We start from the raw sequence: 25,358 nt of genomic DNA, 5'->3' as shown, positions 1-25,358 counted from the left end.
GAATTTCTGAGTAAGTGAAGAATTTAGGTGATACAGGGATTTACAGTGAGATGCATGTATAAAAATCTTTCTATGAAAACAGGATTAAGGCATGTATTGCTGTATAAAATCAACAATCAACCCCGAAGGGAAAAGTAAATACAAAAGTTGTTGTATTGTGTAATTTCTGCCATGATCAGTATTGTGAGCAGAGCTATCAGAGACCTTTTCACTAACTCACATTTTCGTGAAAGGAGAAGTACTTTGTCATGTTCTATTCTTTTTAAAACAGAAAAAAGCCAGTATCAGAAGTAGTGCTGTACCTCTTAAATGACATATTCACTATGAGTGCCATGCATCCAAAGACAGAAAAGTTAATTGAAAGGAAGAGTTCTAGATGATCTGATTAGAAGACAGGGGAGGTGGAGGGAATGCTTATGCTTCCTTCAAGTAATTTAGTATTCAATAATTTTCACTTCTTGGACATCTCAAATGTTAGTTTTTTTAGAGCAACTATTCAAACCAAATCAACCATAAGGATTTCTGGAGAAATTTTGCCTGTATCCCTGTATCTGGTTATTTAATATACTTTGATGGATCTCTTCTTCCATTAATTTCTTTTGGCATTCATGTTATCACAGTTTTGCAAGCCCATTCAACAACAAGAAAAAAGTGTATTTAACTTTTGGTAGCAGTAGAATTCTGAGAACATGAGAACTGAAAGGAAAATCTTCATAAAAATCAGTTAAAAAAAAAAAAAAAAAAAAAAAAAAAAGATCTAATGATATCTTTTGATTTGTGAGCTTCCTATGCTTTTGCCAACTACCTGTGAAAACTCCAGGGAGCTCCAAACTGTGCTTTTATGTATTTACAATGAAACGCACCTACTTTCTGTTTGTTTGTTTCTTCTTCCTTCTTTATTTTAAGAGGCCTTCTGTGTCTTCCATAACAAATATGGTCTCCTCAATGCATAGCATAAAAATGAAGAGCACACTGGCTGAAGTCCTCTTGCTTGGTGAAGCACTGTACCCCAAAATGTTTTCATGTACCTTACTTGATTGCTAGTATCATGTAGTAACCACAGTGAGAAGTCCTTGTGCAGTTACATATATTTCTTGTAAGCCAGTACCAGAATTATTGAAGCTGTTCAATATCTCTTCTAAAATGAAATTCAGATGTACATCTTTGCACAAAGTGTTTGTGTTATTTCAGTCAGATTCATTCACTCAAAAGGATGCGTAGTGGTTTCATAAGGATTTTTGCTGCTTCCTGAACAAAAGAGTGGTTTTCAGCTGTGAGCTAATTTCCTAATAGTTTAATGGAAAAAATAGCTGAAGAATCACAGAAACTTTTGAGTTAAAAGAGATCTTTAAAGGTCATCTAGTGCAAGTCCTCTGCAATGAATAGGGACACATATAGCTAGATTAGGTTACTTAGAGCCTGGTCTAGCCTGGCATTTAATGTTTCCAGGGACATGGCATACTCTCTCAGCAACCTGTTCCAGTAAAATCTTCTTCCTTATGTCCATCTAAATATCCTTTCTTTAACTTTGAAACCATTTTCCCTTGTCCTGTCACATAATCTAAATATTGACCTTATCAAAAGTACCAGAGAACTACTGTGGGATTGGAATCTAGTTAACCATATAAAGCTCCACAATAAAATCCAGTCACTTCTATATGTTTCCTTTATCATAACCAATTTTATTTATTTTCAGCTAAAAAGTGCAAGCTTAATTCAATCTGAAACTAATATTCAATCATTTTTCCCCTGATGTGAGTCAAAAATGTCCTAAATGATTTTTGGCACATATTTTACTGTCTTTGCTTCCAATTAAATGAGCTGTGAATACTGGCAATTGCATTACCTTCCCTTGCCAAATCAATGAAGTATCAGTAAAGGGTCATCATTTAGACGGTTATAAATTAATCACAAAATACAACCTTTAACACAACTATACAATTATTTTACAGTGGAATTGCTCCCTTATGCCTCACAATTTTTCTTTTTGTGAATTGCAGGACATTATGCATGTTTTAGTTCATGGGACTGAGTCAGTCATGTTTTTAGAAGTTGAAAACAGACAATGTTATGGGTTAATGATAAAATATCAAGCAGTAACAATTCTTTACAAGCTGTGTTTACTTAGTTGATTGCTCAAATATTCAGCTTTTAAACTTAGTAGTAGAGTATATCACTGATGCTAAAGTTAGCATTGCAAAAAGTTCTGACAGTAACACCAGAAGATATAATAAGGCAAGAGAATCATATTTAGTAAATATGTGAAATTTGACACAGGAGATGAATTATCATCACTAATTATTTATCATCACTAGTTATTTAATTTTTCCTAAATAGAAAATAGACCTGGATTAATAGCTGATCCCAATGGCTGTTCAGTTTCTTCAGTCCTGATTAGGACTTGGCCTGTATCTTCTGAGTTAGGATGTCCTACATCTAGAGAGGAACTGCCAGTTCCTCACATGCTTTGTTATCTCAGGATATGCCAGCTGCCTTAATCTGTTGGTGATATTTTCATATTGTATTTCTTCCCAGAGCATAAGAAAATCAGTTTTTGTGCTTGGTAACCAGTGCAGCAGAGAACATGTTTCACAAAGATGATTTATTGGTTAGTTAACATCTGCTGAAATCATCAGGATGTGCAGCTTAGTCCTTCAGCATCAAAGAAATTTTAGATGTCTTTCATTATTATAATCTCTCAGCTGTATGATTAGATTCACTAAGATACTGATGAATAGGAAAAAATATGGACAAAAACATAATCAGTGAAGAAACTTTTTATTTAGTGACAGAATATTTCTAGGTTTATTTTCTTCTTATTATTACAATCAGACAATTAAGGAAGTGCCTCTTGGATAAAAGGTGTATAATTCCTTAATTTTTATATAACAATACTCATGAATAGACAGAAAATAAATTCAATGTCAAATGCCTGTCTAGTTATACTAAAACTTCCCAGTGGTGTTTCAGCACGATATTAAGAAGTACATAAAATAAAAATCATGGTGCTCACATTCCTGAAGGCCGTATTATAAATGCACATGGAAAAAAAAAGACAAAGTGGTTGGTGATAACCAACAGGGATTCACAAAGGGCAAGTTATGCCTGATAAACTTGGTGGCCTCTTATGATGGAGTTACAGCATCAGTGTATAACGGAAGAGCAAATATTGTCACCTACCTGGACTTGTGCAAAGCATACGACACAGTCCCACAAGACATCCTGTTTGTCAAATTGGGGGGGGGAAGAAAAAAAAAAGAAAGATTTGATAGATGGACCACTCACTGGATAAGGAGTTGGCTGGATGTCACACTAAGAGAGTTGCAGTTAATGGCACAGTGTCCGAGTGGAGGCAGATGACATGTGGTATCCCACAGGTATCCATGTTGGCACTGGTGCTATTTAACATCTTTGTAGGTGACATGGACAGTGGGATCAAGCAAGCTCTCAGCAAGTTTGCAGATGATATCATGTTGAGTGGTGCAGCTGACACACTAAAGGGAAGGGATGTCTTCTAGAAGGACCATCAGAGGGTTTGGAACTAGATGATCCTAAAGGTCACTTCTAATGCAAACCATTCTGTGATTCTGTGATATGGTTGCAGAAGAGAGACAGAAATATTTTTTTCTGGTTATTGTATGGTAAATTCTTGAAGCTAGAAAGTATGTAGAGGCAAAAGGAAGAAATGTAAACTGTTCTAGTTTTTAGATGGTAACTGAAGAGAATTATCTTGGTTGTTTACAATTTACAGATTTGGAATGTCATAAATATCTTAAGGTAATAAAACACTTTGCAAAAAACACTCCAAAGAAGCATGTGTCAGGAATCCAGTCAAATGCCTCAACAATTGTAGTAAGTCTGACACTGCATCCTTATCACAAAAAGCATTTGTGCATAGTAACTTTGTTTGATATCACATCTTAATCTGTAAACTTGCAAATATCTTCTTTGCTAATAGCTATTACTGCTAGTTTGCCCATGGAAGAATGACTATGTAATGGCAATCCAAGTTATGAAGAATAAATAAAATAAAATAAAATAATAATAATAATAATAATAATAATACGAATAATAATAATAAAGCTATTTATTTTAGCTGAATATACAAGATTTTATCTGGGTTGACATTTTGCAGTTGTGGTCTTTAGCTACCAGCGGAATTTTTAATGTTTGATAAAAAAAATGCCATATTGAGTTATAAACATTATTTCATTAACACCCGACAAGAAAGAGAACTGTATTCTGAAATACTGAGGGTATCTGCACTGTCACGTGCTTTTATTTTTCACTTGGCCAGCTTTTGTCTAGCGAAAAAAAAAAATAAAAATAATAAAAAGTTATATAGGTAATGACAGCTGAGGTTTTATATTATCAGTCTTTCCTATCAGGTACACTTTTCTATGAAACTGTTCCTTTTGCAAATACAAATATATATATTTATATATATAAGTGTATATATCTTCAAAAATTGTACACCACTTTTCCTTGTCATTTCTATATTCAAAATTAGTGGGAATTCAGATTCATAGTCAGTTTCCAGAGATTGATTTAAACCTTCATATACCCACATCTGACCCACTTACGTGTTTCTTTAAAATCTAGAAGAAACAACAACAACAACAAAAGAAACAACCAAAAAACAAACCACCAGTTTGAAAGTTTGACAGTTTGGGGTTTTTTCAGATTTTTCTCCATGATTACTTAGAGATCACAGAATTTTCCTGGAATGTATGCCATTTAGTGTATAGAGTAGATTAACTCTTTTTTACCTAGGACAATCATCATTTCATTTGTCTGCATATTTTCTTTCTTTCCAAGTCCCATTGATCAACATCACCAACTGGTAAATTCTCTTAAGCTCGAAATATTAATTCTTGACAGAGCAGCCTCTAAGAAAGGTGAGCTTGATGCATTTGGTCTGTTAGCAAAAATTTTCAGCTGTTTCAAGAGTTCTTCTGTTAATAATAACTGTTGATAAGAATGAATGTAGACATTATATACACATAGAAACTTAGAAACACAGCTTAGCTCACATAATACATCTTTCTACTCTGCACTCCCCTTTGGTTTCATTGTAGGAAAATGAAACTTGTTGGTAATTGGCACAGATTCTTTGAGTGTCATGCAGGAAATAAATGGACACATTTAACTACTGAATTCAAGATAGAATTAAGATACTTAATTTTTAGGAACTGTGAGTATATATTATTGTTTTATCCTCTACATGCTAGGGATTAACAATTTCCATTTCTTTATATCTTAAAATAAATAAATAAATAATAAAATCCCCAACAACAGTGTGATTTGGAGGAGTCAGTGATCCTTGTGAGTCTCTTCCAGCTGTGATGCTGTGTTTATGAACTGCTGCTTGCTATACTACACAGTATATTTCATGCTACTTACTGAAAAGAATTAAGCGTTCAGAACAACAGAAACCAGTATTCATTGTGACAGATATGATATGATCTCAGATATGAAAATAGTACACATGAAATTTTGCACTTGTACTTTCAGAGTTCGATAGAGGAAACTATTTGCAGATTTGATTCAGTACAATTTATATTCAGACATCTCCATAAAATGATATCTATAGAGGGCTTTTCGAATGAGGCTCTGTTTAGTACATGTTGCTAGGCGTTGTCAGATCTCTAGCATATTTCCTGTTCTTTTGTATTTATTTATTTATTTATTTTATTTTAGAATCACAAAGTCATAGAATTGCTCAGGTTGGAAAAGATCTTAAAGACCATCAAGTCCAACTGCAACCTAACCATAGTACCCTAACTCTATCTACCTTCCCCCAAATCACATCCCCTGAGCAACGCATCCACACAGTTTTTAAACACTTTCAGGGATGGCAACTCAACCATTCCCTAGGGAGCCTATCCAGTGCTTAATCACCCCTTCTGTAACTACGTTCTTCCTGATATGCAATCTAAACCTCCCCTGGTGCAACATGAGGCCATTTCCCCTTGTTCTGTCACCTGTCACCAGTGACACTAACCCCACTTACTCTGCAATCACCTTTCAGGTGTTTGAAGAGATCATGGAATCATAATATGGTTGAAAAGGTCCATAATGATCATCTAGTTCCAACTCCCCAGCTATGTGCAGGGTTGCCAACCACTAGACCAGGCTGGCCTTGAATTCCTCCAATGACAGGTCATCCACAACCTCCATGGGCAAGCTGTTGCAGTGCATCACACCCTCTATATGAAAAACTTCCTCTTAATATCTCACCTGAATATCCTGTCTTAGTTTAAAGCCATCCCCCCTTGTCCTATCATTATCCACCCTTGTAAACAGTTGTTCTTCCTCTCATTTATATGCTCCTTTCAAATACTGAAAGGCTTCAACGAGGTCTCCCCTCAGCCTGCACTTCCCCAGACTAAACAGCCCTAATTACTTTAGTCACTCCACATAAGGCACATTCTGCAAGCCCTTAACAAGCCTTGTTGCCCTTCTTTGGACCTGCTCCAGCACCTCAATGTCCTTTCTGTACTGAGGTGCCCAAAACTGAACACAGTACTCGAGGTGAGGCCTCACCAGTGCTGAGTACAGGGGCAGGATTGCTTCCCTAGTCCTGCTCACCACATCATTCTTGATACAAGCCAGGATGCCACTGGCCTTCTTGAGAACCTGGGCACACTGTTGGCTCATATGCAGCTGACTGTCCTTCAGTACACCAAGGTCCCTTTGCATCAGGCAGCTTTCCAGCCACTCCTTCCCAAGCCTGCAGGGTTGCCTGAGGTTCTTGTGACAAAAATGCAGGATCTGACACTTGGTCCTATTGAAATGGATAGAGTTTACCTTGGCTCATTGATCCAGTCTATCCAGGTCCCACTGTAATGCCCTCTGACAAATCAACATGTCCTCCCATCTTGGTGTCATTTTCTTCTAAATCACTTCTGTTCCATTATGCAAAGTATATAACAAATTTTTAGGTATTAAATCTAATCTAATAATTAAATCTAATCTAATATTAGGCACATCAAAGTAAGAACTCTAAAGCTGTTCTTTGTGTGCTGATTGCATAATGTTGCCCTCAGGAGTTATTAAAGATAGTGCATTCATATGCATATGTTGCTCCTAACACAATGTTTCCTATTTATTTTCATGGAAACTACAACATGCACAGAGAACACAGTAACACTATTGTGCTAGAGCAAATTCTCAGCTGTAAAACACTGTTGTTCAAAATACTACTATTAGGTATGCATTTTTGCCAGTGATGGAGAAGAGTAGGTGATCATAAAAATATGTGTGGCTGCTATCGCTACTGCTGAAATGCACTACCCACTGTCTCAGTGTCCTGATATCCACTGTTTGGTCTCCAGAAAAGTTCAACAAGTTTCAGTGAATGTCAAAGGATGAAATTTTTCCTATCTGGAGAAATAAGAAATACAGTGATACAACTTACTTATGAAGCATAGCACTTCCACATCAGATGTTTCTGTCAGACCACCCCCCTGTTGCAATCTGTTACATGTTAACAAAATGTAACAGAATACTGACAGAAAAATTCAGTCTCTACTGCCATACCACCAGCATCCATCTCTGCAGTTGTGGGCAAGGCTAATACAATAGGAGGCATTATTTTCAGAGCGGGTCTTATACATATCTCTTTAAGAGCATAGGGAATGGCAGAAAATTGTTGTAAGTCTGACTAGTTTGATGGCTGATATTACAAAAATAATTGCTATTAGATAGACCTATTACTAGGACAGGCTTAATTCTCTTGGTAACAGCTGAGTATGTCATAATCAACTTTAATTCTTTTGCCATAGTTACAGTAAATGTCTGTTATCTCCTTCTACTATTCTCAAGTCCCACCAAAGAGGGGGAAATATATTTTTACTTCAGAGATGTCCTTCAGGAATTGCTTAGTTTGAATACTGAGAGCTCAGATGTACAGGTTTCTTTGTTCTTAACAGAATGTTCATGGAGTCACTTCAATTCCTACTCAAAATCGGAAACTGACTTAACTAAGAATCCCTGAGGGAATACTTTGTCTAATAAAAGCTACTCACTCAGTATGGAGATCTGTTCAATTCTATGATATCAAGCTTTGTTTTTTAGTGCAGTTTAGTTCTTTTTCTATGTTTTTTGAGATAATATGAAATAATATTGAAATAATATTAGGTTCAGTCTAGACCTTTCTTATATTTTTCTAGAGATGCAAGATAGACATTGAAGTGGCCAGGTAAGAATGACACTTGTCTATAGCTAGCATAGCTAAATAACCATCACTGCATTGCAAAGAATAATGTCGTTGCCTGGTCTAGTTAAAACGAAGAAGATAGACCAAACTGTGTTCATAGAATCCCAACTTACAGGGTGGCTAGAATCCCCACTTGCAGTGTGGGAAGCAATAAAAAGTTTACCTCCAAAGCAGAGTAGAAATACACAACACTCATTTAGTGTGATGTTGTTTGCCACTGCATGCAACTAAGTAAGCAGAATACCAGCAACATGTACTGAGTTGCAGACGATACTACACATAAAGCTTGATTCTGTAGAATGCTCATTACCTCCAGTGATTTTCATTGTTCAGAACCTATGTTTTTAATACTTGTTGCAAAGTGCTTTGTTTCTATCACAGTTGTGCTTGAATTTTTGAGATGAAGGTACCTCATGATGAATAATTCTAGAGTCTCAGTTGCTTGTAATGGGAATTAATGGAGTTCACATGTTGCAGGACACTGACCTATTTCACAAAAGCTTGTGTTCATTTTCAGAAATATGTGCCATTTATATGAGTATTATGAAATTTTAAAACTTGAAAGCCACAAAAATAAGCACAAAGCACAAATTCTTCATGTTTTCCTCCTGTGTTCATTTCTTTTAGTGCTGGAGTCGGCAGGACTGGCTGTTTCATTGTGATAGATGCCATGTTAGAGAGAATAAAGCACGAAAAGACTGTAGATATTTATGGCCACGTAACTCTAATGAGAGCTCAAAGGAATTACATGGTTCAAACTGAGGACCAATACATCTTTATCCATGATGCACTGCTGGAAGCAGTGACATGTGGAAATACCGAAGTGCCAGCCAGAAACCTGTATGCATATATTCAGAAGCTGACACAGATAGAAACAGGAGAGAATGTCACAGGAATGGAACTGGAATTTAAGGTACTGGAATCTTATGCTGTGGGAAGCCAACAAGAAACCATGTAACAATTAATGCTGCTATGTCCTTCACCAGTTTTATTCATTCAGTAATTGGAAACTAGAAAATTTTCCAGCTAAAATTTTTTGAATTGGGAAGATAGTCCTTTGTAAAATATAAAGCCCTGTCTTCAGTTATTGTTCAGACAATAATTGTTCAATTTTAAGCATATTCATCTCTACTGTTTGAATAGCTTGAAATATCTATCTCTCTAATGGTTTAAAACTCAAATTTGTCTGTATGGATTAATGATTATAGGTTGTTAAAACTACTATAAAATGCTAAAAGATGCTTCACAAATATTTAGATAATACAACAGAATATGGTAAAATAAACATGAAACGATTTGTATGTATAAACACATATAATCAGACTTGATAATGGCATTTCTTTTTATTATATATGGTTTTTATTTTTTAAATATATTTATTTTCCACAGCGTCTTGCTAGCTCTAAGGCTCACACTTCAAGATTCATCAGTGCCAATCTTCCTTGTAATAAATTCAAAAATCGCCTTGTCAATATTATGCCATATGAGTCTACAAGAGTATGCTTGCAGCCAATCCGAGGAGTAGAAGGGTCTGATTACATTAATGCCAGTTTCGTTGATGGATACAGGTATTAATGTTGTGTTTTCTGGGGGACTGTTTTTAAATGTTACAAAGCTACGTGTGTAACAATTCAGTATTGAAATTTGATGTTTTTAATATCTGTATAGGTTCTGTTTGGGGTTTTGTTTTGTTTTGTTTTTTTGTTTGCTTAAATATTGTTAATGGTTTTAGATTTCCAACTATACAATACAGGAAAGTTGTGTGAGCAATATTCAGCCATAAAGGTTATGGCTTTACTTCAGACCATTCATTTTTATATACTGAAACTTACTAAGATTGTGGTCACATTCATGACCTGCAACCTGTATTTCTTCACAACTATTCTGCTAAATATGCATGTAAAAAACATACTAATAAACAAGAAATAGGAGATAAACTCCCTATGTCAAGATGATAACTTAGAAACTTGGAACACTGCTTAAGATGAGGCCCCACCACAAAAAAACATTTTCTATATAAACAGTTGTGTAGCTCAGCACCATCTTCATTGCAAACACATGTGACTACACTCTCATCTGATTTATGCAGTTCATAGGAAAAAGTATGGAAGAGAAGCAATACTGTTTCCCTAAGGCAGTTTAGGTGCACCAGAGTATCTGTGTCCACAGAGAGCATTTTCTGAGTCTTTAATGTGGAACTAGTCTTCTTTTCTGGTGCAACCTACAGAAGTTGCTTCTGTTGACTGAAACAAACAGAAGCAAGATGAACTTGTCATCATCTTATAAAGTTCCTGATTAATAAGATTTTAATAGCCTGCTTGTACTTTCCAATACGAGGAGATAATGGCCTAGAAATGCAGTATATTTAATTCCTGAGTTTTCTTCCTGCATTCCTTTTGCTGGAGGCATCAGACTGTTGAAGAGGAATTAAAGTAGAAACAGCTCAATGCTATAATTTTTAAATGTAATAGATCATACAACAGTTATTTCTATAAAATGAGCCAGCACAACTAAGTGTTTCTTAAGTGCTTTTTACAGCACACAAAATTGATCTATTAGAGTTGCATTAACATTTAAGTAATAATGATAAAAAAAACATAATATTAATAGAGTAATTTCTTTCATAAGGTTCTAAAAAGAAAGAAAGCCATAGTTTGATTAAGCATTCCTAATAAGGCCTCAATTCGCTTGTTATTAATAGTATTTTTTCCACTAAATAATGTTTACATATGAATAGATAACATGTGTATCAACTTACTTTTTGATTAAATTATATTTCTTAACTTACTTTTTTAATAACAGACAACAAAAAGCTTACATAGCTACACAGGGTCCTTTGGCAGAAACCACTGAAGATTTCTGGAGGATGCTGTGGGAGCATAATTCTACAATTGTGGTCATGCTTACTAAATTACGAGAAATGGGCAGAGTAAGTTACTGCTATATATTACTTTACTGAAATATTCGTTATTATGCTTTCTTATTAAAATATTTCATTGTTATGAGAATGTAAAATGATAAACTTGGGAATTTAGGTTCTTTCTCCTTTGGGAAATAAGTGGCCTGGTGTGTCACCAGATATAAGTTTTTCTAATGTGTAGATGTGTTATAAGAGACAAGCTAGACATTGTATTTTGTTGTGGGACACACTGAGATTCAGCAACTCAGCTCGAAGATAATATTGCAACAAAAGCAGAGAGAGCATTTCTGTCTGCTGAATAATTCTAATTTGGAAATATATTTGTCATCATCTGTTTGAACATTTTCATGTTGTCAAAAATGTGGAGTATTTTTAACAGCTGAATGGCTGAATGTTTCCTGTGTGCTCTTTGTGCTGGACTTTGAAGTTTCAGCTGTCTGTTTACAGTCCTAAACTCATTCAGATTTCTGCTTTAACTAATGGAAAGAATGAAGCAGTTTCCTATCTGGACAGGATTACTTCAAGATAAAGCTGGTATGTATTAAGTGAAATATGAATCCCATGGATTTGGGGAATGGAGATGGTCTTGAATGAGGCCTAGGAGACTTAGTTCGACAGAGAACAAGGACTAAAAGTAAAAGTGGCTTCAAGATTTAAATTCCATTCTGTTTTGGAACTTAGGCTAGGAATAGTGCTTGTAATGTTAAGTAATAAAACTGGGCAGTTTATAAAGGAATTCTGAGGTACAGTGACTTGAGCAGTGGAACCTCTATGCAGTTCAATATTGAAGATTATCTTCCAATTCTAAGAATGGAACTTCATGTTCACAGTAAGATGAACAGTTCATGTTCTTGTCAATAATAGCATTTTCCATCAGTGTTATACTTAATGAGTGAAAAACATATGAGGGTAGTTGTCTGGAATAATGGAAAATATATTTATTTTGTTATGTTGTAGGAAAAATGCCACCAGTATTGGCCTGCAGAGCGTTCAGCCAGATATCAGTATTTTGTGGTAGATCCAATGGCAGAATACAACATGCCACAGTATATTCTAAGGGAATTCAAAGTTACAGATGCAAGGGTAAGTTGCAACAGCATTACTCTTTAAAAAAAGTTTTAAAGAGAATTTGAATTTTTTCCTCTCTTTCTCTCTCATGTGGAAAAACAAAACAAAACTCTAAAGAAGTGCTTTTCATAATTAAACAAAAAGAATATTTATTATTTAAATATACACTACATTTAAGTTTATTTACATTATTAAAAATGAATATCTTTAAGGAAAACAGATTTCATTCAGATCCAATATCTTAGCAGCACAGCTTTCTAAACTTCTTAATAGCTATTTAGGTTAAAATACATTAGATAATTTGTAGGCCATTTTTCCTTTCTCATCCTTTCCCTCTTGATCTTTCTTGGGGAGAATTTTTTTCACTTGCAGCTGTAAATATGTTGTTTTGCACACCCTCTAGGTTGAGAAAGTGTGAAGGTTAATACAGTGAGATTTAAAAACTGCAGAGCAAATAGCATTTGCAAGAAAAGCTTGACAAGCTTTGCACATTATAATTTGATTTTTGGCATAGCTTATTTTCAGCACTCTTGAATATCTGCAGAATAGATATGTGCAGCTGTGACCCTAGCATCCTCATTTTCATACTACATTTCTTATCTGAATTCCTGAGTCTGAAACTGAACAGTGATATACGTAGTAAGATTAAATGCACATAAACTTTTAATGTACATTTGGAATTTCTCAAAATTTGATTTCTAGCACTTTACTCTGCCTGGCAGGAAGAATTACTGACAAACTTAATTTTGGTATACACTATAGAATGCTGTTTGTTCAAGCAAAATATCAGGTTGCACTGTCCAGGAGCTGCATGAGTGATTACTCAGAGTTGCCAATCGTCTTCCAAAAAATCATCTTTTCTCATGGTTAGCTGAAGTGTTACATTTAATATTAGCTTCCAGCAAAATTAGGTACTCCTGACACTTAGCTAGATGATATTTTTACTAACCATGCCAGTGTATGAACATTACCAAGTGAGAATTAAATATTTTTGGAAAGAAACTGTAAATGCAATTTGAATCTGATTTTCATTCTAATTGAAATATAGTACGATTACATGAAATACAGCTTTTGTAACCTTTCTGTGCTTAGTAGAATTTGCGAATATGTTCCTAGCAAGAGTTTTTAACCACTCTCATAAGCATAAACACAGTGACAGTACTGATAGCCTTTGCAGACTGTCTATTAAAAATCTGTTTTATCTCAAGCTGGAAAAAAAGTATATGTGACATTTTTCATTCAAATCAGAGAATAAAATGACAATGATAAAAAAAAAAAAGCAACAGATGTAGCTGAATGAAAATGACTGAAAAAAATGTGTTTTAGAAAAGTTCACTCAGAATTTTATAATAAAATACAATATTTATAAAAAGTCTGTTTATAGCCAGCAAACCATTAAAATGTTAATGGTTAAGGGATAAATATCTTAATTTGCCAATTCTTTTTAATCAGTTCTCTTATTCATACCACCTCTTTAAAAATTGCCAACCTTATGTGGGCAAACTGGCTGGAAAGCTGCAAGGAGGAAAAGGATCTGGAAGTGTTGGTTGAAGCACAACTAAACATGAGCTGACAGTGCTCAGGTGGCCAAGAAGGCCACCAGAATCCTGGACCACATCAGAATTAGTGTAGCCAGCAGGAAGATAAACATCCCCCTGTTATCAGCCCTAGCAAGGCTGCACCTTGACTACTGTCTTTAGTTTTGGGCCCCTTTCTACAAGAAAATACTGAGGCACTGGGGTGTGTCCAAAGAAGGGCAACAAAGCTCATGAGGGGTCTGGAGCTGGCCAGAGGGCTGTTTGAAGGAACTGGGATTGTTTGGTCTAGAGAAAAGGAGGATCAAAGGAGAGTTTATAGCTCTCTACAACAATCTGGAGGAAGTTGGGAATTGGTATGTTCTGTTGCATGATAGAATGTAAGAGAGTGGCCTCAAGATGCTCCAGAGGAGGTTCAGGTTGGATATTAGAATGAATTTGTTCTTTGAAATAGTGTTCAGATACTGGAACATGTTGCCCAGAGAACTGTTGAAGTTACTTTCCCCAGACATGTTTAAGGAAAGCTTGATGTTATGCTTAGGAACGTGGTGTAATGGGCAATAATGGTAGTAGGTGACTGGTTGGACTGGAAAATGTCTTTTACTAACTTAATGATTCCATTATTCATTATTATCCATTAATAATGGATATTATCCATTATTATCCATTATCCATTATTATCCATTAATATCCATTATTATCTTGATTCATTATACAATCGTATATTATTGTTACTCAAATTTAAATCTCTCTTTTTCATAATGGTCTCAGTTTTGTTAAGTAACTCCCTGGAAAGCTTTCAAGGCCATCTTAAATTTTTTAAATGTGCTAGAAAACTATAGATTCCTCTAAGTTTACTAGAAGAAGCGAGGACTACTTTTCAAAATATATACTATAATTTTCATGTCTTTATGGCTGCCCTACACAAGAATTAAGACCAGCTAATTAAATTGTGATATTCAAAGCAGGATGAAGATTGAAGTGGTTGTAACACTATTATTTCTAATCCAGTCTATAGTGTTAGTTGCCATTAGTATTCCGTCAGACCTGAGAGTTGGCCATTTACCCTGAGACAACAAAGGAGGACAATGCCTTTGTAGGTGGCAGCAGAAAATTTTTGGTGTGGGACTCCCGGTTATTGCTGAAACTGAGCTGTGAATTCTTGTGAGGTGAAACTGACCTTTGTAACTGATTCAATCTACTGTTTCTGTCTGCTTTATGCTCACTTTCTCTGTAAACTCCAGAGGTCAAAATGATGGGGCAGTCTCATTTAAAGCTAGACTATTAGTAATGAATGTAAGAGTATTATAAGTTCTACATCCTCATAAAAAAACAATTGAACATCCTCTGTGAGAAGCAGGCAGAAATCAAAACAGTTAGCTGGGCAACAGAGTGCTATATTGTGAGCCTTGTGTTTCATACAGGGATCTGAAAATTTGTATGTTAGTTCATTAGTACTTCTTGCCCTGCGTATGCAAACTATGGCAATTTCTGAAGGAAAATATTTTAATAAAAATTGACATTTGTATTTGGGCTGTTACTAGCAATCATCTCATTAAAAGACAGCAGCACTTTTTATAATGTCAGCAGCAGAGGGAACCAAGAAATTGAAGACAGGTTCCCCATATGCTCTAATGCTAATCCAACATTAGATTAACTACCTTTACTTCTGTGCTCATTAAATAGTATTAAATAGCAAAAGTTATTCCCACTGAAACTAAATGAGAACAATTTTCAAAGGTTTGCATTAGACTACTGAGTTATTTCTATCTTGAAACAAGTAACAATACACTGATTTAGACACACTTATAATTAAAAAAAAAAACAACAATAAAAAACATTAAAAAACTTGCCATCAAATCTGTTTCTCACATAGCAATTTGTCTTTCTAGTGATAACCTAGATTTAAATAAAATGGCACATTTCTTATCCTTTTATCCCTTAAAAAGTTATTCCTGTACTAATATAACTCTTGCGAGTGTCAGAAATGCCTGGTTTCCATCCCTTAAATTCATCAAATCATAGAAACGTTTAAGTTGGAAGGGACCTTATTGACTTAATAGCTGCAAGCAAATCAGACTTGTTTTGTTTCTTTACTCTGGGGGAATGGGAGGTCATTTGGGGAAGAACCTATTGCTTTTTCTTCTTGATTACTTAATATCATTTGTCTTTAGCTTTCTGAAAGATGCAATTTCTTTACTTATTCTTGAGACAAAATGGCATTACCACTGTCACTGTGAGAGAAATTTGTATTAACAAAACGCCATTTTTAACACGAAATTTTTTTTTGTTACTTGCGTTACTACTAGAAATAACATTGGCCTAACATTTTTATAATAGATACCCATTTATTTAAGTGACCAAAACCATTCCACAGAAACAGACTGTCAATTGTCACAGTGGTCTAGTAAGAATCCAAGAGAGTGTTTATTCTTTCCAGGAGCAGTGACTGATGCATATGCTCATTTTGTTTTCTTATTCAGCTGAGAGATGGAAACAAAAACCCGTGGTACCAGAGGAAATATAAAAGTAAAGTTTGGGGTTTTTTTTCCTCTGGTTATTTTTAAAATGACCTCTATTTTGTTTCAGAGGTCTGTGATAGCTGAGCGGTTGTGGTAGAGAAAAAAAATAAAGGATTTTTCTTGCCTCCAGCATAACTTGTTGCTTTTTGTGAGATCTCCACATTTCAATTTTTTATGAGATTCACTTGGTAGAAAACCATTTTTAAGGCATAGCAGGGTTAGTGCTTAGTAAATAATAACATGTCCAGAGGCTCTAGTTTATATCAGTAGTTCAATTTATGCCCATGCTTTCAAATACTTCAGCTGTACTGATTTGGCATCAAAACTATATAGAACAATGTTTGAAAATTGAAAACTCATTTACTTCATCCATTCGCTATGTACGTTTCTTGACTGCTTCTGTCTTAAGTCGTTATGAAGCAAAAATCTGAGTATGTGGTTGTCTTTAGTACTTCTTTTGACTTTTTAATAGATATGATAAAGCTGCAAATTATCCAGTTTTAAGTAATAAGAAATTAAAATGATTGAAAGGATGTTTATTACTTGTTAAGCAACTGATATCTCTTGACACTCTTCCAGACAAATGTGCACCCCACAAAAAACTATGTTATTAAAGACATGCTCTGCAAATGACAATGACTAAACAATTCATATTAGTGAAGATATTTTAGTCATTCAGTAGAATGTATCTACAAAATATAGAGGCAGGTTTGATGGATGACCTTATCCTACTTTTTTGTTTGTTTGTTTTGTTTTGTTTTTGTTAGAATGAATTTGTAATCTACAGGATTTGAAACAGAAATTTAAAAAATTAAAAAAAAAAGTATAAATTATTGAGATAGTTATGCTTTTAGTCCTAAACATTTTTTTATACAGACATAATGTCAGACAATTCTCCTATCCACTGCAGAAAGAATTCTGTACTATGTTGTAGTTAATGAAACTGCACTTCTGTGCCATTGTGTCTGAAATCATCTGTAAGTATTGTGATTGAAGAAGTCTTCATAATTGCGATCATGGTCATCTCTCACTTCCTCTCAGTGTTCTTTCCTTTCTGGCTGTTGGCTGACTGGCTTCCAGCCACTATGGTATTCTTCGGGAATATATTGTTTGTGTCTTCTGTTAAAGGATGGTCAGTCCCGAACAGTGAGACAGTTCCAGTTCACTGACTGGCCAGAACAAGGAGTGCCAAAGTCTGGAGAAGGGTTTATTGACTTCATAGGCCAAGTGCATAAAACAAAAGAGCAGTTTGGTCAGGATGGACCAATCTCTGTCCATTGCAGGTAAGAAAATAAAGCCTGGAAAAAACTTGTGAAGATTTTTTTTTTCTATTTAATTTGATTGCTGACTACAGTGAAAATGTATATATAAATAGAAATTCGTAAGCGAATTATCAGAAGTGTAAACAAATATTACACCTTAAAAGAAGCATAAAGCTTTATGAATTGGGAACTGTTTTGCAATAGAACTCCATTCACACAGAAAAATTTCTTACAAAATATGTAGAAGCATGTAATATTTTGCTACTTTTAAAACAGTCTCTAATGCAGGATAATAGAAATATCAGTGCTACACTCAAAAAGCAGTAAGAGGGACATTATTGCAAGTTGCTGCACCTGATCCTTTTTTCCACTCATAATTAAAAGTCAGACTTTTACATTGGTGGAGATTATTATCTATAAACAACTCCTGAGTATTTCTCCTGACAAATACTTCAGTAGCAATCAAGTTGAGCCAGAGAAAACAGCAGCTACTTCAAGAAAGTGAATGGAATAGAAAATATTTAGAAGCTTTGATTGTCAGAAAGTCACTGAGGTTTGGAATGGTGTGTTTAAAATTCAGAATGTCGTGTGCATTTTATAATGTGATAATTTCTCTCAATCCCTCCCTTTACAATTGCAATGTAGTTGAAAAAAAGATTGGAGAGTATATAAGAATAATCCAGGGTAGGCTTTTAAAATATTTCTAATATTCTTTAGTAATGTTTTTTATTTACTTCATTTACTCCAGAGTCTGTAACAGATGGCCAAAAATATTATCTTAAACTTTTATCTCTTATTTAATAAATTGGTTTCTATAAATTCCATTAGGATTTTAGACACTCATTTTGCAACATTAAATTATTTTTGGTAGATGAAATGTTATTTTTTATATAACAGAAATGGAAAATATTGATATATGTTCCAAATCCTTCCTGCAAGCCAAGTAGTGCCCCAATACTAGTATAAGGACAAAAATGAGGGAGTTTACTGAAGCATATGTATGTATAGTGAGCGAGAACTTCTTGTCCTTTTAAATCTGTCAGTGAGCAAAAGCTGTTAAGAGCACCTACATGCTTTAAAAGAGATTGTTGTGCTCCCCTAACCTGAAAGCCTAACATTAAATACACTAGACAACTTGAATCCTACTTTTTCTGTTTGCCTAATACTTTTTGTAGCCTGCTAAGGGGAGCATCATTGCAGATCAGAGACTGCGATTCATTTGGCAAGGAAAGATGAAGAACAGCTGTAACAAGAATTAAGCTTCCTGACATAAATAAATTTAGAGAGCAAAGAGCAAACAAGCAATATTTATGCCTGTATGCAGAAAAAAAAAAAAAAAAGAGTGAAGAAATCACATAAAAAAATGAAGGTATTCTTTGACGTTTGCTGCACCATGCAAATTTGCCAATTCATAGCTTAAATGAAGAACTACAGACAGTAAGTTATGGAAACATTCCAAAGAGTTGTGATCTTTTGTGTTGAAATGATGGAGATTTCTACCACTGACTTTGATAGAAATGAAGTAACATATAATATAATTATCATGATTTGGTGTCTAATTATTTTTTCATAATCAGAATGACAATTTTAAGATCAGTCATCATTATAAATGTAACACTGATTGAATAAGAAATATATCTGGCAAATTAGTAATTTTATTTATTTATTTTTTTGCTCATGAAGTGTAAGATCCAGCCTCCTAGCCTTTGTGGAATTCTTACAGTAATGCTTCCATTTTGTACTATGATAAATTCTTAAAAATATGTTCTATAGAGAGAATTTCTTGAAGCAACAAATTCCTCTGTCAGTTCCCTGTAGTTTGCACTCCACATGTAAGCACATGTCTGACTTTGGTATCAACTGTGAGATAATGGGTTGCTTGATGCCCACCCATACAAGTTCAGACTTTGAGGATAGCTTTCTCTGTGTTCTTACATGACTCCTTTTCTAGGAGTTCTTATGTGTTTCTTTTTCTCAGTTTCACAAGTCGGTAATTGCTTAAAGCTGGTAACTCACAACTGTTGCCTCTACTGGCTAAAGGAATTTCTATAACTTCTTGGGATGTTAGCTAGTAAAAGAAATCCAAGACAGAAAAAATAGCAAGCATGACATATATTCAAAGAAGAGATTCCAGGCTGATGTAGACAAATATTGTGTATATATATCAGTATTTGTATGTTAAAGATCCAGCCTGCAATATCTGAATAAAGGCTGTCTTGGACATTCCCTGTTCTGTTATTTAAATTTTAGATTGTATGCAGACAATTTCAATACTACTGAAAGTCCAGTGATTGCCTCTAAATCAGTGTAGATCAACTAAAGCACTGAAGGCTTGCAAAACAGAGGCTATACATGAATACAGCAAAGAAAGCAGCAAAACACATAATTAAATTTTTCTTTTTTTATTTATAGCTTAAGTCACTGTCTTATTACCCTTCATCATGCAATGATAACTGTATGTCTGGATCAACAAACCAAGTAATTTTGCAATGAAGACAGGAAAGTCGGGAAGTACTTAGTAGCATGTGAAGCATTCTTAAAAGCAATTACTGTTCTAAACCCGATGTGGTAGTTCACTGTGGAATTTTTCTTAGTGAGCCTTTCCCTCTGTAGAAATCTGCATACATATGGTGTGTTGTATCCAGAGATAATTTGTTAGCCAGTTCTTTCAGTATGAACTATTCATTAACATTCCTTATCTCCTATCATTTTTCTTCTATTATTGCAAAAGTGCGGGTGTTGGAAGGACTGGAGTATTCATAACTCTGAGCATTGTGTTGGAAAGAATGAGATATGAAGGTGTTGTAGATATCTTCCAGACTGTCAAAATGTTAAGGACACAGCGGCCAGCCATGGTACAGACAGAGGTGAGGAAAACAATTGCTATGTAAAATGTTGATGAAGTAGTATGGATATTTCTATAGACCTACAAATTCACAGAGGGAAACCACAAAAATTGGCTTATTTGTATCTTAAGTCATATAGGAACTGTATGATTACAATACACAATCTGCTGTGAAGGTATGGTAAGGACTATTTCCTGTTATGGCATTAAACACTGCTGGATGGGGAAAAAAAGATAATTTCAGTAATGGAGTCCAAGTGATCATAGTTCAGGGAAAACATTTTCCCAGAACCAGTATTCTTTTTAATTTGAACCTTTTGACTCTGAAAGAAATACGGGGTGATAAAGAGGGAAGAAAATTGTTTATAAAGATTGATCCTGTGGAATTCTTATGTTGCAAGAGTGAAAGGCTTTGGAATGAGGCTGTATTATTTTCATAGTTGACTTTGGATCATCAAGCAATCGACTGTCTGGCCTGAAAATCATAATGCTAAATTGAGCATCAGGAAAACTACAGTGTCAATAGTCTCCATACCAGCAATAATGCTATACAGAAATATGAAGAAGGACATGCAGCATAAACTGATTTTTTATGCCTGGATGCTTGTAATTGTAGCTGTGTCATGTCATAATGAATACATAAACTTTCAGCATGTACTTTATTTCTACTTAAATTTTTGAACGGGAGATTTTAGCTAAGCTATAGTCAATAGACTACTCAGCAAAAGGCAAAGATAAGGAAGGTATTTTAGGTCATACATTTGTTTAGTACAATTTCATTGACATTAACCTTTAAATTAATTTAAATACAATTTTAGATGAATCTCCAGAATTTTTCATTAAAATATATATTTCTTCAGTCAAAGGTAGGTTTTATTGTTTTTTAGAAGAAACTTCAGAAATACATATATGAAAATACAGATATTTACCTTTAGTCTTGTCAGTCAAGTGTATTGTTGTTACCAAACTGACTTGTTAATTCAATTTATTTTCCTGTATTAGTACTATTCTGAACAAACAAAAAGAAAACTAAGTATTTTCTACCATTTTAGTTCCAAGGAATAACTACAGTTTACTGAAAAGCTGTGCTTCTTGAAGCCAACTTGACAAGCTCAGTCTTGGGCTGTATATATTATCCCTCCAACTTTGATTTTGTTTCTGTATTCCACCCTTTCACCCCTCTGCTGAAAATAGGTTTTAAGTACTCATAAATTTTAGGATTCTGTGGAAGACAAATCCCTCATGCAGTATTATAAAGTGCCAATAAATCTAATCTTTATTCAACAAGTCAATTGTACTCTACACATTTACTTAAAATTTAGAACATCTAATGTATTCTCCAAAATTTCCAACGTACAGCAGAAATGATCACATCACTAAATGGAAACAAAAGTCTAATGAATTTCCTGGTCATTAAAAGAATTTTAATTGCAATATTAACAAGTACAGCCATGTACTGTGAGCATGTAGTACTATCAGATAAGTCAGAAGGATATTAGATTCACTAGAGATTTAATCAAATTGTACACCCCATTGAACTTTCTCTGCTTCCAGGTACAGGTTGAAATGCAATGTGTTTCATGTTAATAAGGTGTTTAGCTACATATACCTCCCATATTCCCTGTTCTTGCCACAGGGTAAGGAATCTTCACACACTCATCAAAGCTTGTATTGCTGAAAGGTTCTCTTTGCTTCCTAACATGTCTTTTAACTGTTTTCTGTGTTTCAATCCATATTATAGCTGTGGTAAATTTTGCATTTAGCATGATGTATTTGCTATGGAGTGAAATGGATGTTTTCCTACTTATTTTCAAATAAATGGGAAAAGACATCTTAGCATGCTCCCAAAAGAATAAAGTTTTATGATTGTAGTAATTCAGTTTAGAAATCCTGAATGAACGATTATACAGTTGTTGCTCCAAAAGAAGGTGCATTCTGTAGAAAATGTTGTTGTGTTAAATGAGTGTCTGTCTTCATCTGTTGTAACTCAAACTGCTCTTCTGTGTATGCTAGCTAGGGAATATTGCTGAACTACAGATGCTTCTGCGGTATATTCATCTATAACAACAAAGTGTTTATTCTTAGTTGAAAGAAAATAGAAACCAACCAACAAGATGGCTTTTTGATGCTTTGGTTTTCTATCTTTCTATCTCCAGGATCAATATCAATTCTGCTATCGAGCCGCACTGGAATATCTGGGCAGCTTTGATCACTATGCAACATAAAAACCCATCCTGGATTTTTATTGCAGGCCCTTCAAGATCCAGAGAGCCGCTTCTGAGCCATACAATGTGCTTTAGAAGTACTTCTTAGCTCTTAGCTATGGAGCGATTATTGGGGATATATAAAATAAAGTTTAAAAAAAAAAAAAACAAACAACTTTGGGGATATTTAAAAACAAAACAGACCCAACAATTCCATGTGGACCAAGAATTCACAGTTTAATAACCTAACCATAATAAAAGAATCCTGACCACTGAGGCATCTGAAGGATCTCATTTACAGATACCTCAAGGGTTCAACATTGTTTGAAGTCAAAGGGAAGAGGAAATTGTTGGAAAGAGCAACCATCTTTTTCAGGCCTGCATGCCTTTTGCAAAGAGGAATTTTGAGAACTGCAGTTCAGTGCAAGATGCTTGTTGAAAGGTCAGGACCTGGCTTCAAGACAAAGCAGACTCTTTACTTCAACAGTACCCCTTCCCATCATATTGCTCATGATAACACTTTAGCGAAAATGTGAGAATGTTTAAAAAGAAAGTCCTTGATTTAGTTTTTTAGTACTGTAAAGATACTGCTGACCTGTGCTTCATTTTTAACTGTGTAAACTTTTTCCTTTTTTTAACAAGAGTTTATCATTCAATGAAGTGAATTAAAGAAAAGGTTGCATAACTGTTTTTCTTTTTTCTTTTTTTTTTTTTTAAAAACTGCAATTTTTTTTTAAAGCTGTAGAACTCTTATCTGTAATTTGTGCTGTAGAATGTTAAATAATTTGAAAATTTGCACATTTTTGTGCAGTTCTGTATTTATCTACAGTACCACAGTCTTGTTGGATGTTATTTTACGCTTTTGTTTGATTTAGTTTTCTTTAAGAAAATACTCATTGTAATCAGTTAAAGGAAAATGGGACTTTTTGGTTTCTTTTGGAATCAACAGGGAGGCGCAAAGTATAAAGATGCTGCTACCACACACACACACATTCACGCATACAGATGTACATGCACATACACACCCACACCCTCTCTTTCTATGTATATATGTACTTATTACTGTCAATCCTTATCTGGCTCTCTGTACTTAGAAGATACAGAGAGGTAGATACACGCATACGCACATATACACAATCATACTGGTTCTTCCATGACCTGGATTTATCAAAGCATTTGAAAAGTTTCTCAGCATACTGCAATTACATTATAACAGTATTTAGTCAACTTTGTATTTCCAAGATCCATATACTTCTTTTTCTAGAGGGAAGTGAGGAATGCACATCACTGATATTTGAACATCATCTATATAGCAAACAGTATTTCCCTCCACGTTTCCACTTTCACACATAGATATCACACATACACACATGCACACACAAGCATACTTATGCACACACGCACACAGAGTATGTTGTTTAGGCTTCCAGTGAAGTTCAATATTTGTAACACTATAGTGCAATAAGAAACCATATTATTAAATGTTAGGATGTGTGCATGTGGGAAAGATCAGTGCATATCCCTTTAGGAGGGGAGAATGTTGTAATATACTAGGTATTAAGATGTTTTAAAATTGTACTCAATAATAATGTCTATAGTGTGTGCTTTATCATTTACGTTTATTGTATGTAACAGGGCAAAGCCAAACACACATTGCTCTGTGTAATCAAAAGTTTTGTGACATACAGTGTTGTTTGGGGATGCTGGGTTTTATTTTAATTTTACATTTAGAGTGCCTTATATTTGATGCCTGTTTTGAATAGCATTTATTTAAGTTAGCCTTCACTTGTATTTAGTTCAGTTTATTCATATATATGTTATTCTTTTCATACATTTTAATACATGTATCAGACAATTTTGAATAATATGCATTCCCAGTTTCTATTCAAGTATGGTTGATAATAAATGATAACCCAAAACATGTAGGTATTCAAGGCCCTGTATATTTTCATATTTCCAATAGATGACCAGTCTACAACTTAAATACCTGTTTCTGGTTGACCCATTGTGTCACTAATCATAGTGTTATCATTAGAGAGATGTAGCAGTACCCTAGCAGTTGTCAACATTAGCAGTGCTAACATCCATAGCATAGTTTCAACTTAGAGCCAACTCCCATTTATTCTGTTGTGTCAAGAGATTGCTTAAGTCAAACAATTCCTTTAATTAAGGCTAGCAAGATTAAGCTGGAATAATTTATTTGAGAATGGTGCTGCATTTTCTTCCAGAGGACAAAGAAAATTCTTTAAGTAACAGAAAGTACTTAATAGTCTTAATATGACACCATTTACGTTGACTTTGGTTTCCATTGTGTCTTGTGCTGTCATCAGTACATGCATATCAAAGGATATCTGTGGAGCATTGGTATGGCTTGTGACCTCAACATTTCTTCTTCCACATTTTCCACTACTAGTAGAAGGAAAAATACAGAAGACTAAATTCTGGCATGCATTATATTTGAGAACTTTTGTAAGAAAACACACACACACACACACACACATATACATGAAACAGAATTATATAGAAGGCTACCTCAGAATGAGACTCTGTAACTTACATCCGAACCAGAGAAGAATGTGCACTATGTTTCTTCCTCTTCTTTCTTTATTTGTATTTTAACTAATTATTGAAGTGCCAGTTTATGTGGTGTCATCATGTACTTTGGATTAGATCAGAAAAAGCATAAAAATTAAAAAGGAAAAAAAAATAATAATTTTGGAATCATAACCTAGGAAATATCATTGCACATTGGAGCTCTAAATAGATTGGAATCACAAAAGA

At 34.5% G+C, this 25,358-nt stretch overlaps 1 protein-coding gene across 42 annotated transcripts in view; it reads left to right on the top strand.

Annotated features, from left to right (window-relative positions):
* Window positions 1–25,358, top strand: part of PTPRD (protein tyrosine phosphatase receptor type D) — a 1,051,440-nt gene extending 1,026,082 nt beyond the window's left edge. For 38 of the 42 annotated variants that reach the window (XM_015848958.2, XM_015848951.2, XM_015848950.2 and 35 more), the window contains 7 exons: window positions 8,849–9,134; window positions 9,611–9,789; window positions 11,024–11,150; window positions 12,099–12,224; window positions 17,395–17,549; window positions 20,260–20,395; window positions 22,530–22,737. In XM_015848958.2, the coding sequence (XP_015704444.1) occupies window positions 8,849–9,134; window positions 9,611–9,789; window positions 11,024–11,150; window positions 12,099–12,224; window positions 17,395–17,549; window positions 20,260–20,395; window positions 22,530–22,598 (1,078 nt within the window). In that variant the 3' untranslated portion in view covers window positions 22,599–22,737. Of the gene's footprint in view, window positions 1–8,848; window positions 9,135–9,610; window positions 9,790–11,023; window positions 11,151–12,098; window positions 12,225–17,394; window positions 17,550–20,259; window positions 20,396–22,529 lie in introns of all 42 variants that reach the window. The other 4 variants (XM_032441550.1, XM_015848960.2, XM_015848962.2 and 1 more) reach the window with 2 other exon arrangements.

Source organism: Coturnix japonica, chromosome Z, assembly GCF_001577835.2.
Source record: "Coturnix japonica isolate 7356 chromosome Z, Coturnix japonica 2.1, whole genome shotgun sequence".
Taxonomy (NCBI): Eukaryota; Metazoa; Chordata; class Aves; order Galliformes; family Phasianidae; genus Coturnix; species Coturnix japonica.
This window is presented reverse-complemented; position numbering and strand designations above follow the sequence as displayed.